The sequence below is a fragment of the Eleginops maclovinus genome, chromosome 21 (assembly GCF_036324505.1).
Source record: "Eleginops maclovinus isolate JMC-PN-2008 ecotype Puerto Natales chromosome 21, JC_Emac_rtc_rv5, whole genome shotgun sequence".
NCBI lineage: Eukaryota > Metazoa > Chordata > Actinopteri > Perciformes > Eleginopidae > Eleginops > Eleginops maclovinus.
Window position 1 is genome coordinate 14,406,689 of NC_086369.1, and position 16,120 is coordinate 14,422,808.

Genomic DNA, 16,120 nt, shown 5'->3' on the forward strand with positions numbered 1-16,120 from the left:
TATTTCTCCCTCTCTTTATCTTGTCATTGCCTGTCAGTAGGGATTCTGTCTGCGCCGAGTGTTGTGTGCGTGCCAATGTGTGAACACATTGAGACTGAGATACACTTAAGAGCTCATTGATTTAAAAATACCTTCGATATTGGAGGTCCCCTCCCGCAGATTCGTTCAGAAGCTTATCACACGCGCGGAGACATCGACGCCGAGATATGCATAAACCAAAGCTCCACTCCAAAGTTTCTCCTTAAACTTTGTGATTGACCTAGTTAGCGTGTCGTTTTGACAAGTTGTCTGTTTTGACACGACATTCGCCGGTGTTTATCAGTATTCATTTGTCTATCACACTTTCATTGGGAATTCACACACACATACAGGAACACACTCAAAGATAAATCATGCTAAGATTTAAAAATTGCCGATGTTTGCTATGGGTAAGTGCCTTGTATTTTCTAGGGTTGAGTAGAAGCTGTGGTCATTATTTTGTGTAATTGCATTCCTTTCTATCTGATTTCCACTGAATGCATCACACTGCCTAAATGATTGCTGTTCAGGGGACTACCTATTTGAACGAATGTGTGTTTACATGAGCACTCAGTTGTGATTTAGCCGCTACGTGCATGGCAGTGTGTTTGCAGGTTTTTTCCCCCTTTCCCCTTGCCGTAGCTCAGGTTTAGTGTGTTTAGCGAGCCGGGCTGCTGACAGCCAGAGGTGAGAGGTCAAAGAGCCAAGTTAACTCCATCAATCCCCCAGGACAGCTACAAACGAGCCCTCAACTCTGGTCAAAACAATCCCTGGATCATGCAGGACAGACGGTTGGGGGGAGGGAGAAAAGGGAATGAAGAACTGTGTGTATAAACAGAAAAATGTATAAATACAAAGGAAATGCCTCACATGTGTACCTCATGAATGTGCTGCGCAAAGTAGATTGAAAAGTAATACTTCTTCATTAATATCTTCAATGTTTTTCTAAAATATAATTATTTCTTAGGTTTTGGAGTGAGACAACGCTATGGTCCAATCCCGATGTTATTCCGTATTCACAGAAAATGAATTCAGTAGTACATTAAAGCATTCCATCCATGTTGTAGATTACCTGGTTTTAACCTCAAAAGCTTAAATGAAAGCCTTAGCATCTAAGCAAAAACATTTAGTGAGACAGAAATAAGTGCTGACAAAAAAGTCCCAAAACACATTAGGAACATATTTGGCTCAAAATAGAGAAAATAGATGGACACCTGGTGCTTCTGACTGACCTCCAACAGAGGAAAACTATTACAAAAAATACAGACCCAGAGAAAAAAAGTCCAAATTATTTTCCCTGCAAACTTGTGAGGCATTACACCCACATAAAATGCAAGGGCGGGCACACACACACACACACACACACACACACACACACACACACACACACACACACACACACACACACACACAAACTTGGCATACAGCTGAAGTGGGTAATTAGGGAAGGTCACCAAGGAAACAGACAAACACAAGCAATCGTCAAACAAATAGTGTATACTCGAGAAGCATAAACGGCCGATTCTCAGCATGTAGCCTCGTCCACCCACCACCACCCTTACCTCAAACACAAATATGAAAACAAGACTGCAGTATTTTATCTCCTGTTTTCTTAACAGTGACATAAGTTGGCCTGCTTCCAGAGGAACCGTTTGCCAATGGACACGGAGATAACATACACAAGTTCATCAGCATTGTCCAAAAAGCTTTAACCATGACCAATGTTTTTCAGATTCTGGAGGAGATGAAGACGCCGATGAAGCAGCTCTCTGAACTTCAGCAAGAGGTGAAAACAATGACTTCATTATTCATGAGCTGATTGAAATTTCAGTGCTCGCGGTTCATATTAATGTTAACCGTGTTAAAAGAATGATTGTTGATTCAACTATCAAATTAATAGTAACTGTCATTTTTATTTGATAACTCTAATTCAAATCAATTTAATCAGGCTTCTTCTGTGTGCCCATTAGACAATGATGAGTGGGTTATTTAATCCTACAATTATTATCGTTTAAAAGTGTTGTATAAAAAGAATTTCAATGCACTTTTTCCCCTGTTCTTAATGTGGGTGTTGTAAAGTACTTTATGACTGATTGAGTGGCTCCATTTTATTGCATATTTCCCAGTTGCTCCGAAAAGATATGGCTTTAGAGGAACTCTGCGAGGAGAGGGAAGAGCTGAGAGCCAAGATGGAGGACCGGAGCAGAGAGTGTGTCCACCTCCACCAGACCAAAGAGAGACTGCAGGCTGACTTGGCTCTGAGCCACGAGAAGATCCATACCTCACACCTGGAGGTCCGTGTGTGTTTGCGTGCGTGCGTGTGTGTGCATGCATGGGTCAGAGCTAAATGTTGGTGTCCAAACAAAGAAACATGATATAATTCCAACATGTGCAATTACTTAAGTGGGTTTTCTGTGTATTCAGGTTCGAAGCAGAGATCAGTTCATTCTGCAGCTCAGAGCTGAAATGAAGACCGCCGAACAGAAGCATCAAAGGAATCAGGATCAGGTGTGGGGGACTGCACTTTTCCTATCATTTACTACAACTTTCCTCATCAGGTCTATAAAGGCTTTCTTTCCTTTTTCCTGTTTCTGATTGTTGGGTAAAATTTTAGGTCGTGCCATTTCTCATTTGCAGATTTTGCATAATTTATAAGCTCTCACCTGTCCCTTTGTACATAAGTAATGTAGCATCTTTTGGCCATGTAACATGAGCAATAGGTTGACATTTCGTACCGTTTGGTTTCTCATTAGAGAGTATATTTTTAGCATATCCTATAGAATTTTTGGCAGATTTTCCACAATTGTAGAATTTTTAAAAGATCTCCTGTCTTTTTAAGGGTAATTGAGCATCTTTCTACGGTGTTATAGGGAAAATATGTTGGATTTGTTTCCATCTTTGAGTTTTAAATTTGTCTCAGGGCCTTTATTCCATTCTAGGTAGCACTACAAGGGTTTAAACCTGTCTTACTATTTTTTGGGTGTTTCCTTTCATATGCTGAGGGAAGGTTGAGCGAGCACCCCTGTGGTTTTTTCTATCCAACAATGACCTGTTTTACACCCACAGAGTTGCACACATCGACTCAAGGGAAGTGCCCAAACCAGCATCCGTCTTCTACAGTTTGCTATGGAGCAGCTCCATTAGAGCAGTGGGAGGCGTAGCACTTTGCTCAAAGGCTCCTCGAAAGTTGCAGCTAAGGAAAAGGGGAATCGTTACTCATTCATGTCTGCCGTGCCCGCATTTTCCCAATTGGTCCTGAGACTAAACTGGGAAACTCTGACTCAAGCCCTCACTTTTAGGCTGCTGCCGCCCCCTCGCTGTCTTTACTGTCTGTCTGTGTGTGTTTGTATGCCTACATTTTATTTCAATCCTCTCCTTGTTGTGCTTAGGTGGCAGCGCTGGAGGCTGAGGTTAGACACTTGAAACACAAGGTCAGAGGACACCGTGAAGAGAAGTTCCAGTTTATCGAAAAGGTCAGGGACACCGAGCGCCTCGTAGACCAGAAGGAGAAAGAACAGCAGCAGCTAAAGGATCAGCGGCGTGATGGTCAGCAACAGGTAAGGAAGGATTCTCTTTTCCTCTTCACCTCTGCTCATCTCCACCTCCCCTACAGCGGGATCTATAGATTTGTTGGTCTCTGACTCGGACGCCAGAGGAGTGTCGCGCTTCACAGCCGATTGAATCAGAGCATCTCTGCGATCAGCCAAACACAGAGCAGGCTGAAGGATCATGAGTCGCAGGTCAAGAAGCTGAAGGAAGTCAGCAGCACGTAGGCGCAGAGAACTCTCTTCTGGGTTCAGTTGTCAATCAATGGAGCCATGATCCTCCAGCAAAACAATCCATGGTGTTAATCCAACAAAAAAAGAACAATCGCATGCACTTATGTGTCTGACTGCGAGTGATCTAAATCACTGTCGACAATCCAGTAGTCTTTTTCCATTCCAAAACAACAAACTGGCCCGTTTACAGTAGGCAAGCTTTGTTTTGCAGTCAGCTCACATATAACCCGATGTACATCATCTGAACTACCAAACAAGACAACATGACCCCTCTGTTTGTCAACCTATCACATTCAATTGGACACAACATATATACAGAGAGAGGAAGAAAGACTGAGATATAAAAGAATGGAGTTATTATCAAACGTGGGTCATCTTGGGTAGTCATGTGACAGCCATGAATGCTCAGATGGCAGGCCAAATAAGGGTCAAAGCGATGTGTTATCCATCATACTTAATGAAGGCTGTTTGTTTCCACAAAGCACAAGCTCCTGATTATGGTCACAAGAAAGCCATGGTGTTCCCATTAAGCCTTGTTACGAGGCCTTTCATCCAGCGACAGAAATCAATGTTGAATCTGCCGTCAGTGTTTGAACTGTAGAGGAGAATGCTTTAAAGGCAGAGAAACGGAAAGCAGCAGCTATGATGTGTAGAGTTAGCATATGACCCCTTACCTGAAATCATCCTGTGTTATTTCAAATGTACATTGGGTAACCTTGGTTAAAACATTCGCCAACACACTTGAAAAAAGTCGAGTGTACATGGGCTGAGTCAAGGGTTTTAAACAGTCCACACACGCTCGCACACCTACACAGGTTCTTCAGTTTTTCACTCTGAAGTAGAGAGTGAAAGTTGACGGTGCCCCTCCATCCTCTCCTCTGATTTGTGTCTCTTGTCTTTTGCATGAGCAACTCTTCCTACCCAGTGAAGCTGCTTTCCACCCAGCGTTAGTCCTGGATGGGCCCGGCTAATCCCTGGTTAAACCGAGCCGCGGTGAAGCACTGAAATCTAACTAGTTGGCTGTCATTAGTAGTAAACCCCTGATGTTCTGATCCAGATTACAGCAGGATTAACGTGGATGAACTCAAGATGAGTGTTAGAGCAGGTTTAACTTTCTCAACCTCTCCCCCTTTAAGGTGAGCTACGGTAGGATTCCTCGTGTAACACCGGGATTAAGCCTGGTTTCACTTCCTGGGTTCCCCTGTCATTATGAGTGAGGTTACTGTAGGGTAGCACTGAATATTGCACCATGTTAGACAAACTAGCATACCTCTATTTACTTGTTTTTCTGCAGTATGTAATCACTATACATCAACATGTGTGGTTTATGATGATGATGGATGCTTATTATTGCAACACAAGTGATCAGTAACTCCATATTTGCTTCCAGGTTGAGACGTTTGAAGGGAAGCTGAAGAAGCAGGAGGTTAGGATTGCACTTCTTCATGAGCAGCTGAGAGGAGCCAAGGAGGAGCTGAAAGATGCCAGTTTACAAGCCCAGGAGCAGAAAGAAACGGCAGCCATTTTTAGACAAAAGTTCACCGCAGCGATGGAGAAGGTGCATCGGGTGCTAGGGCAGGTGGAGCATTTGGAAGAGGAACTACAGTATTCACAGCAACAGGTAAATCATAGTTCTCACTTAGAGAGGATATTACTTATTTTGCTTTTTGAACCTCTATAAATTCTGCCATTCACTTTGTTTGATTGGCAGCTCAGAGATTCCAAATTGGCAACTGATTCTGTGAAAAAGGAGCGCGCCGAGATGGAGCAGCGGTACCAGGAAAAGGTCAGCCAATGGGAGAACTCGCAGGAGGCTCTGGACCAGCTGACGGATGAACTCGAGGCCAATCAGCATCTACTAAGGGAGGGTCAACAAAAAGAGGACCATCTAAACGGCCTGATCGGATCCCTGCAGGAGCAAACAGACACACTCAAACAGCAGGTCAGGATAAACGTGCACATTACAGCAGCATACTGTAGACAAGACAACACAGGCTCATTTCAGGCTATGTACTCTTTTGGGATGGAGTTAAAAAGCCTTTAATACTGATTTGGTGGCTATTTTATTGTCTTAATCTGAAGAACATACACAGTTATGGTCTGAAAAATAAAAGCCAATGCAAATGTTTAGAAGTCTGAATTAATTACCCTACTTCTTAATTGATTTAATACCCATGTGAACATTTTCCTGATGAGTTCATGGTCTTATTTGTTAGATTTACGCCTTTTTCAATACAGCATGATGTCAATCTTGTAAATTATGTTCTTATTTAGTGCAAAAACAGACTATGATTTATGAAATTCTACACAGTTTCCATGTGCTTCACATTAAGGACAAACACTCATACCACACTGTTAAAACGGATCTATTTACACTGGAGTGTTTTAGTGCCTAAAATGTAATCATTACATTTCATACCTTAAATGATATTCTATTTAACGTTGGGTTGTTTGTGTTTTCTTGAAGGACGCAGTTTTCCTGTGACCTCCCGTGAGTTGATAGTGTACCAGTTTTTGGGTTAAAATGGGGGTCTTTGTGTTCTTGTGTAAGCCTCCAGGTGCTTGCCAGCTCCATCAGTGTTGTGTGAGGGCATGCATGAGCCTTTGTGTGCATGTGTCATTGCACCCACGTGTGTGCGTTTGTTGCACGTGTGCACTGACGTGTGTCACTTAATCTTTTCTCCCTTTTCTTTCTGTTTTATATTTACTACGTCAGGCAACAAATGAATCATCTTTATTACGGAGAAATTTAATTTGGATGAACTTAACTGCTGCCGCCAAGGTCAGACGGGCAGAATGTCATTTTAATCCAATCAACTTTAATCTGTTGGTTATAAAAGAGTTAGGCTGTTGAAGAATGGCTGTATCTCCGGCCCTTTATTACACTGGCTAATGACTTTGATTGTGAGGCGCCTATCAAGAGGTTAGAGTTCTTATGGAGCTTCACATCCTGCTAATTCGCTACCTCGCGCCGCTTTGGGCTCAGCTAACCCTAAAATCACCGGTCCCTGTTTACAACAAAGTGTTTTATTGAGAAAAATAAAAAAGGTATGAAATCAATTTTCAATTTATGGCTTTTTATGTTGGAGCACAAATGGAAAAGGACTTAGAATGTATATCTTAATGCCATCTCTGTTCTAGTCCATTTGTATTCCGTCCAGCGGATATGTCACTATAGCGTCAGGATGAATACTATAGGAAAGTGGAATTTCTCTGCTTTCCTATTAAGATGTCTACTTTTGAATTAGCTACATAAAGTGCTTATATATAAAGGACAGCAGTTAATAGACTAAGATTGAGTTTAGTGATACATTCAGAAAACACAATGAGATACAGGTTCTTTTTCCCCCGAGGAGATATTCATTTGTGATAAAAGAGAACGTTGCTAAGATCTTAAGCTGCTGTTTCTTATTGTAGATTCTCACTCCAGAACCACTTGTTAATGTTATGCTTGCTGTGTACGAGTTTGTCAGCTGCGTTGGGAACATCAAGGCCATGTGTCTCTGTGCTCTGCCATGCAACAAATCAATTCACAAATGAGTGTTATACATAATGATGTGTTTCCTTAGAGGCACATCAGTGTCATTGTTGTTTATTAGTGAACCAAAATGCATATAATCTGTTGAAATGCAGTTCATTACAAATGCACTCTTTTGTGACTTTTAGGAGTCACCTTTGTTTCTTTTTCAAATTAGCTTCTGTTTGCCTTTTGGTGATTACATTTGGAGTGTTTGATTGACTAAATCTACCGAGTTATTGCTGTTTCGGAATCTTTTCGATTGCTTTTACTATTGGTATTATTATTTTGTTGATATGAAATTGCATTAATTGAGTTATTGTTTATATTATAGGCCAGCATTTTTCTATTATTGCATTTTACTTACAGTTCTTTGGGTAAATTTGGTCTGTTTTTTACTTTAATGGTGCTATTGAAATGACGAATCTCATGGGGATCTAAATTATAAATAAATCCTACCGAAATGCAACTATTTTTAATCACATATGTTCTTATATTTATAAGCTGTTAATAAGTAACAGTTTTCTAATAATTTCCCTGTAAGCCATCCGTTTTTATTGTTTCATATATTTAGCTATTTAACTTTTTAGCTTGTGGCTTGTTTGGACTGTTATTGTTCTAATTTCTCTCGTTCTTTAGAAACTGGTGTTGGAGTGTGACCTAGAGCTTCATAAACAGAGTCATTCTCATACGGACGAGGAGTACCTCCACCAGCTTGAACACCAGCAGCAGCTACAGCAGGTGAGGTCATTCATTTTACTGAACACAGTTACAGATGTGCATATTTGTAACCATAATAACACATCCAGTTATAGTGGTTAGAGATGAAATGCCCTTTGTCTCATGTAGATACATCTGAATACAGAGCTTAACATCAAGTGAGTTTCAGATTTACATGAGCAAGTGTGTGTGTGTGTGTGTGTGTGTGTGTGTGTGTGTGTGTGTGTGTGTGTGTGTGTGTGTGTGTGTGTGTGTGTGTGTGTGTGTGTGTGTGTGTGTGTGTGTGTGTGTGTGTGTGTGTGTGTGTGTGTGTGTGTGTGTGTGTGTGTGTGTGTGTGTGTGTGTGTGTGTGTGTGTGTGTGTGTGTGTGTGTGTGTGTGTGTGTGTGTGTGTGTGTGTGTGTGTGTGTGTGTGTGTATTACAGCGCTGCACGGAGCAGGTTGAGAGCCGTGCGCGGTGTGAAAAGGCTATTCTTCAGATGAAGTCAGAGCTGGAGAGACAGTAATAACTGAGTCTATAAAACTCTCATTCTCCTCTGCTGATCTCCCTTCCTGTCCTTGTCTCTCCTCTCATGCCCTTCCCATCTGCCTCCCCCACCTCCCCCCTCCCCTCTCTCATTCTCTTAACAGTCTGCTTGCCAAATGGCGCACAGTAGCACACTATATGTCACATGGACAATTTAACATAATCTAGTCAAATCATTTTCTTTTAATTTAGCTAATCTGTTATGTGGTTTAATTTGTTCTTATTGCAGACATTTTGCTCTTTCACTGCTGCTTTGCATTCCTTACAAGGCACCCATTCTCTGCTCTTCTCCCCAAAGAGCCCTGGAAAAAGTGTGTCTGAAGAAAAGTCTTCTCTCGTCCCACCATACACACATGAGCGAACGCAGCCAGCTGGAACAGGAAGCGATTCATCTGAAAAAGGAAGTGACACGCGTAGAGCTTGAGCTGGCTGACACCCAAAAGGTATTCTAGTAGTGTCTGATATGTCCTCGTATTTAGCCTGATGTTATGCTGACCTTTTTTTCCTCTACTTTTGAGTTAAGAATCCGTATCTACAGTTTTAAATGGTTGGCATCTCAGGAGCTGGAGATTCAATTTTAAGTTCCCAAAGAGGAAGTACTCAACCAACCTCCACCGGCTCCACACACCCACCACTCATGTGATTGTCCCGTGATAGCCTGGCAGAAACAAATTGCTTCGCCATTAATTAAAGCACCAAACGTGCCAAGGCTGGTGAAATTGACTCCAATTAAGAGCTCAATGGGACACTAAATATTCAAATTACTCAAAGTGGTGACTGTAGCCTGGCAGAGTGCCAACATTGCTGGCAGTCATCGTCACATCACTGTGTGTGTGTGTGTGTGTGTGTGTGTGTGTGTGTGTGTGTGTGTGTGTGTGTGTGTGTGTGTGTGTGTGTGTGTGTGTGTGTGTGTGTGTGTGTGTGTGTGTGTGTGTGTGTGTGTGTGTGTGTGTGTGTGTGTGTGTGTGTGTGTGTGTGTGTGTGTGTGTGTGTGTGTGTGTGTGTGTGTGTGTGTGTGTGTGTGATCTTGATGCGTAGGTGCAAGTGAGAACATTTGATTTTACACATTAATTGTGCGTCCTCTGGCACATACATGTGATAGACATGTTGTGCTTACAAAATCACACACACGCATTAATTTTCTCTCTCTCACACACACACACACACACACACACACACACACACACACACACACACACACACACACACACACACACACTCTTCTTTTGCCATTTCTCCAGCCCTAATAGCTGAGGAATATCACAATGAGTGTGTCGTGTGAGGACATATAAAGGCTGTGTTGGGAAGGTAACTTTTTAAATGTGATATATTATAAATAACAAGATAACTTGTTTTTAATTAAGTTACTACTTTAATTTCAAAGAAGTGTTGTAACTTGTACATGTAATTACTTTAGTACCAAAGGTTTTAAACCGGGTAATAAAGCAGAAAATGCCCATTTAAAGCAGTCAGTGTAAGCCTCACAACAGTGATTTGACTTAAATAAACAGATATAAGCTTTTTAACAGAGATATGTTCACATATAACCCAAAAAACACTACCATTACATGCAACTAGTTACAAGTAGCTTTCTTATATATGTGTGTTCAAACTTAGGAGCACGTCTTCATACCGTACAGTGTGTGGTGAACAGAAGTCTATGAAAGGCTCTTGTGAATGACTTGCTCAAAGTTTACTACAACACGACTCTTCCTAACACAATTGATTTGCCAATGCTTAATGGCTCTCATAGTTTTTTAAAGCATGCCTCTGCTACCAAATGTCCACCACCTTCTCTAGCTGTATGAAAAGGTGAATCTGTACTTTTTTATTTTGAAGTTTCAGTCAAGGTTGCCCATGGAGAACATGTACGTATGGAAGGAAAATCAAGCAATAAGTCGCCACTCAATACACATTTTCAACTCCTTTTATGTCAAGTGTGAAAGTCCTCCTAGACAAAATCCAGCAAGATGCTTGATCTGAACAGGGCCACAAAAGCTGCTTGAGTGTGTGTATATAAACTCAGTCACTTATTCACTACTCCTCTTGGCCCTTTACTCATGCTGCAGGTACATGTGGCACTTCTCAGACAGTCGGAGGAGGAGCTGAAGGAGACCAGACGAGAGGCAGCGAGCAGGGGCAGCGAGGTGGAGGTACAGAGAGGGGAGGCGCAGAAACTTCAGGAGGAGTTACTGAAGGAGGAGGAGAAGAGGAGGAACGCCATCAGAGAGAAACTGAGTCTGAGCGCTTGTGTCAGACAGATGAACCGAGAGATGGAGGAGCTACGCAACAAGCTGCGAGTGACAGGTAGCAATCAGGCAACAGATCTGTTTATCCAACAAGAAATCACTTTTAAAGGCAACAACATACTCTCTGTGTAGATGGATGTAGAGAGATGTGACCCTAAAAGACGTATAAGTCATTAGAATGTACTTATAGCACTCTAAAACAATACTTTAAACCCATCATTAATAATCAGAATGCTCTTTAACAGAAATATTAGCACATAAGCACTTCTAATAACTTTTTACTTTGAAATACTTTGAAGTTGCCCTTAACACCTACTGTATATTTTTTGCAAGGATCGTAGTGTATTAAAATAGTTGTAATACATTTCAATAATGTATTAATGCAATATGTAATAAAATAACTAAGTAAGGAAGCTATTATATTATACTCAACACATTACCACCTTATTATTAGCCGCTTTACTGTTCAATGTTTGCCTATTAGATAGAATCGGAGGATGAAACCCTCTTTATTTGTCACATGCATGCACACAGCAGAGCACACACAGTGAAATTAGTCCTCTGCATTTAACCCATCCTAGTACTAGGAGCAGTGGGCAGCTATCGTGCAGTGACACACTACTACACATTGTGGTACATTTTCATTAAACTTGACCTTATCAGTCATAATACATTGCTTTAAAATATGCTTTATTCGAGTGCTGATTGTAATGCATCATAAGTATGTTTATAATGTAATATATAATATAATGTATAGACGTAGTTTTATTTTTAACAAATAATATGTTTTTGAATTAACCCAAATTCGACTGGTGGTCAGCGCAGCTTCTAGTTTCCTGTTTTTTATTTTACTTACATAGTTGTTTTTGTTTTACAATGTTGCCCCTCTGATGTATATATGATGCTGGGGGAGGGGGGGGCTATAAATTGGACCCTGCCTTTTGTTTTGAACCAGCTCCACTGCTGTTAGCTCAATCAGTTAGCCCAAATTAGCCAGTAGTGGTGCAGCAGTGTGGGGATTAAATTCCTGACTGTCTGCACCCAATGTTATCTCAGACACACACACACACACACACACACACACACACACACACACACACACACACACACACACACACACACACACACACACACACCAGATAGAGGTATGATTTAATGGCACACTGCTTGAGCAGTATGGTAATGATCTGGTTTATGTGTGTGTGCGATGGTGGCCTTTGTAGTAGTGTGTCAGTGTAGGAATGGTGATGGCTGGGTCTCACTGGGCACAGAAATGTCTCATTAAGAATTAACGTACACATCCACGGTCACGCCAGGCAAACACAACGCATACGCACACACACAGCACCATTTCTCCCAACTCCCACTGCTTTAATTAGCACATACACACTGGCTCTCGGAGGTACAAACACACACACATTCACCTATTGTCCGCAGAGAGATGAATCTGAGGTCTCTCTCTGTGGCAGACAGTGGCGGGCTTGCTCGCTGAACACTGCTCATTAACAAGATAGAGACAGAAGGACAACGCTGTGTGGCTCGGCCTTTGTCTGTGATCAAAAACCCTCAACTCCACACAAAACCACATATTATTCAGCTTTTACCTCCAGCAAATACAATCCAGCAATGTAAAGCCCATTGTAATGACTTAAGAAGAATAAAGATGCATTATTATGACTAAGGGGGCATTGTTTACCTGGGTATAGCTGCAGCCTGAATGGGCTGGGTGAGGAGTCAGCTTGAGAAATTACTGTTGTGAACAAAAGGCCTTTTTATTAACATGAAGTTCAAGTTCTTTATTTGTATTGTGAAAAAGGCAGCTTGAGTGGTGATGATTCTTTTTGTTGCCTGATAACAGTAGATCTGGGTTGGAAGAGTGTGAAAATAAACAGGTTAGAATGCAGATTTATGGGCAAAAACCAAGAGTTATACAGTACAAATAATGAGATAAAAAGCAAGTGAATTTCCATCAAAACCACATTTTACTTTGTTTGTATTTTATGTCCCGTTATAATGGAAATCCAATTATTTGTCCCTCTTCTTTCGTAAGACAGTAAAATTACAGAGTATAATATTTTACTGCTGAAATGATTACCAAATTGACGTTTTTTACGGTCTCCATCAGTGCATTTTCACTTGTAAAGTTGTTTGCCGCTGGGAAACGGCTGACATGTTGCATGAATGCTACAGTAAACTGGGCGTAAACACGACTGTAGCTGGGAAAATGATGGATATTATATTAAAAGGTCTCTGTGGCCGGATGGAGGGAATGTCAAAGGAGGAAAGAAACAGAGGATAGGAGGAGGAGTGTCATGTGGATGATTGAAGCGGCTGAAGGCAGCTGGATTCAATCAGACTGTGGCAGGAGAGACGGGGAAGAAGAAGAGGGTGATTAAAAAGGAGAGGAAAAAAAAGTCCTTAAAAGTGGCATATGACTGTATGTGTCAAATTCAATGTCACTCTTTCTGGAGTAGATATTCTTTTACTTAAACGTAGTCACACTTTCTAACCTACACATGGAGCAAGAGAAGCCAGTGTGAATGTATTGATGCAGACGGTGTAACATTTACAGTATATATGGTTAATTTGAGCTGAAATAAAAACTGATTCGTGGCATCATTCTTAAAGACCAAGACTCTGCAGAGGTAACAAATAGAAAGGTTTTATAACTGAGGTTGCGTACCCTATCAGATCACATGAAACTGAATGCGGTGTATTCTAAATGGCTGCTAAATTGTTTTCTTTAGCGCCTACCTGTGAAATTCAAGCGGCGATGGATGTTTAAAATATTCAAATATGACTCATGGTGTCATCTTGCATCTTAAATAAGATGCGTTGTTAGGTTGGCCGTAATGTGATATAAATGTGACGCTCCTTGACAACAAATGAAATAACAGCATAAACAAAAACACAATATCCATATTTCCACACTCCCACAAAAACAGAAATGCGATATTACCACCCCTCTGTGCTGCTGATGTGCATCTGCCTAAAGATGATGAAATCATTACCGTGCATGTGTGTGTGTGTATGCGTGCATGCATGTGTGTGTGTGCTGCTGGATCCCCGGACGCACACGTGCACAGGCCTCTCTCCTCCAATTCACCTCTATTACTAGCTATAATCCCATTTCACACTCTATCGATCCCCAAAACTGTTGTTCACCGGAACCAGCAGCAAACACTGGCATTTCTCCCCGTCATTTCACCACCATTGTTCTTTATTACACAAAGAAGCCCCCCTTTGTCTCAGAGCAAACTCAGCCCCGCTGTAATATGAATTATAAATGTATGGCTAATAAAAGAGAAGAGGGGGGGGAAAGAGAAAGGGAGAGAAGGGGAGAGAGATAGCGATGGAGAGAAGTGGTTGGTAGAAACATCAGAGAAAATGACTCCTTTACAAGAGTCTATTGATCAGTTTCTATCAAAGGGGGATGTCAGACATGAGATTACCTGGCAGTTTGAGCATTAGGTGCCGTGTGTTATAGCCCCGGGCCCTTGTACCGCTGCCAGAGGATTGTAAATAAAGCGGAGAGGAGAGAGCAAGAGGGGAGTGTGTTGGGGTGCATGTGTGTGTGAGTTTCAGATTCTACTTGTGTGTTACTCTTTGTCTTTGTGAGTGTTTTTCTTCTTCTTCTCGTGGTGTATTTGAGTGCATGACGGTGTGCGGCTGCACCTTTTGGCTTATACCCAACAGCAGTGTTGCAAGCCCGTGAAACTTCAGAAAGAGAGCGGGAGAGTCTTGGGATGGTTTGGGATGTCTCCCGGGAGCACCTTAGCCCGCTACGAATCCCCCAACAAAGCCAAAGGAAGCCCCTATGAAGCCTTATGAAGCTTTTATGAGGGCCGGGCAGGGCCCAACCACTGATTCAGGGTGAGCCGGGTTTTCGTCCCTCTCATGTTAAAGGTTAGCCATGAGAGCGGGGTAATCTGACCGCAGATCTGTGATTATAAACCAACGCTGTATGACGGCCTTTGAAGCGCGTATGAAGGCATTGAGCGATCGAGAGACAGTTAGATTAAGAACTAATGTCAGACCTTAAGTTGTGAAGCCAGAATAAAAAGGTCAAGAAAGTAAAAGACCCAAGATCTTCGATTGTGGACTAATGTCATAACTTAACTCTAAAGCCAGACGTAGAGAGACCCCGGGACTCACAGTATGGGCTATCTCGAGCTATTGAGGAGAATTGATTGTTGAGAAATCCTCAGCGGATCCTCGTTTAATGTGGAAAATGTTGGCAGTACGTTATCATCAAAATAAGCTAAATATACCTCACATCTTATCTATTGGTCTGTGAGCTGCTTTCTACTTCTGTTTGTTTTCATATCTCTAGATTTCTTTATAAGGGAAGCGGTTTGTCTTTTCACTTAATTTTACGTGTGTGTGTGTGTGTGTGTATCTCTGCCTGTTGTGTGTGTTTGGGTGTAAATAGGAGCGTTTGTGTAAACGGTCAGTCTTTGCAGCTAATTGCTCTCTCTGTGGCCTCCCCTGGCGGGAAGTGTCACTGAGGTCACCTCAAAACTAATGCCTTGAATGCGAATTTGATCCCTACCTCAAGTTTCCACATCTCTCCTTTTATTGATTATTGAGATTCATAACAAACTTTCACCTTGAGATTCAGGGAAATGCCAAGGCGCACACACACACACACACACACACACACACACACACACACACACACACACACACACACACACACACACACACACAATGAAAGTGTCTGTGCATCGTTAAATATTTAGCAATTCCAGTTTCAATTTTCTGAGGGCTTTATTTTAAACAGTTTGGATGCTGCACAACCATAAATTAATCATAGTTTTATTAAATGTAGATTTTATTTTCTCTGTTTCCTCCTCTCTGGTATTGGTTTTTAGCTTCCCCCCTATTCTTTCTATCCCACCATCACAGGGTGCGGCGCTAAAAGCATTACAGAAATACACTTAACATTTCTCTATTTCACACACTCAAACACACAGACTCACCCACAAAGTCAAGGTCCGTCCTGTAAATATTCAACACGCACACCTCTACATATTCAACACACACACCTCCTCAATATTCACTAGCCTTGGCCACCGATGGCTGACAGTTTATGTTATATTCAATGAATACTGAATTTAGTGAAAAGGTTTTAAGAGCGATGAAGAAACATTGACTCACAAAACAGCAAGGAGAACAAAAAAAAAGAGGAAATCCAAGATTTTAAATTCAAACTGAGAAGGGCCTGCAAAAGCAAACCTGAGCAAGGAGCCGGACTGTCAGTTTATTATGCATCTGCTCAATGCGCTAAACTACTAAGTGTAGGACAATGG

The 16,120-nt window shown here is 41.6% G+C and overlaps 1 protein-coding gene across 1 annotated transcript in view; it reads left to right on the forward strand.

Moving 5' to 3' along the window:
* The window catches only part of LOC134884195 (trichohyalin-like), an 85,663-nt gene that overhangs the window by 46,327 nt on the left and 23,216 nt on the right, over positions 1-16,120 (forward strand). Inside the window, exons 9-18 of the mRNA XM_063912901.1 lie at positions 1,751-1,804; positions 2,145-2,312; positions 2,443-2,526; positions 3,408-3,575; positions 5,188-5,418; positions 5,509-5,739; positions 7,954-8,055; positions 8,459-8,535; positions 8,858-9,002; positions 10,629-10,866. Coding sequence (XP_063768971.1) covers positions 1,751-1,804; positions 2,145-2,312; positions 2,443-2,526; positions 3,408-3,575; positions 5,188-5,418; positions 5,509-5,739; positions 7,954-8,055; positions 8,459-8,535; positions 8,858-9,002; positions 10,629-10,866 — 1,498 coding nt within the window. The remainder of the gene's footprint in view (positions 1-1,750; positions 1,805-2,144; positions 2,313-2,442; positions 2,527-3,407; positions 3,576-5,187; positions 5,419-5,508; positions 5,740-7,953; positions 8,056-8,458; positions 8,536-8,857; positions 9,003-10,628; positions 10,867-16,120) is intronic.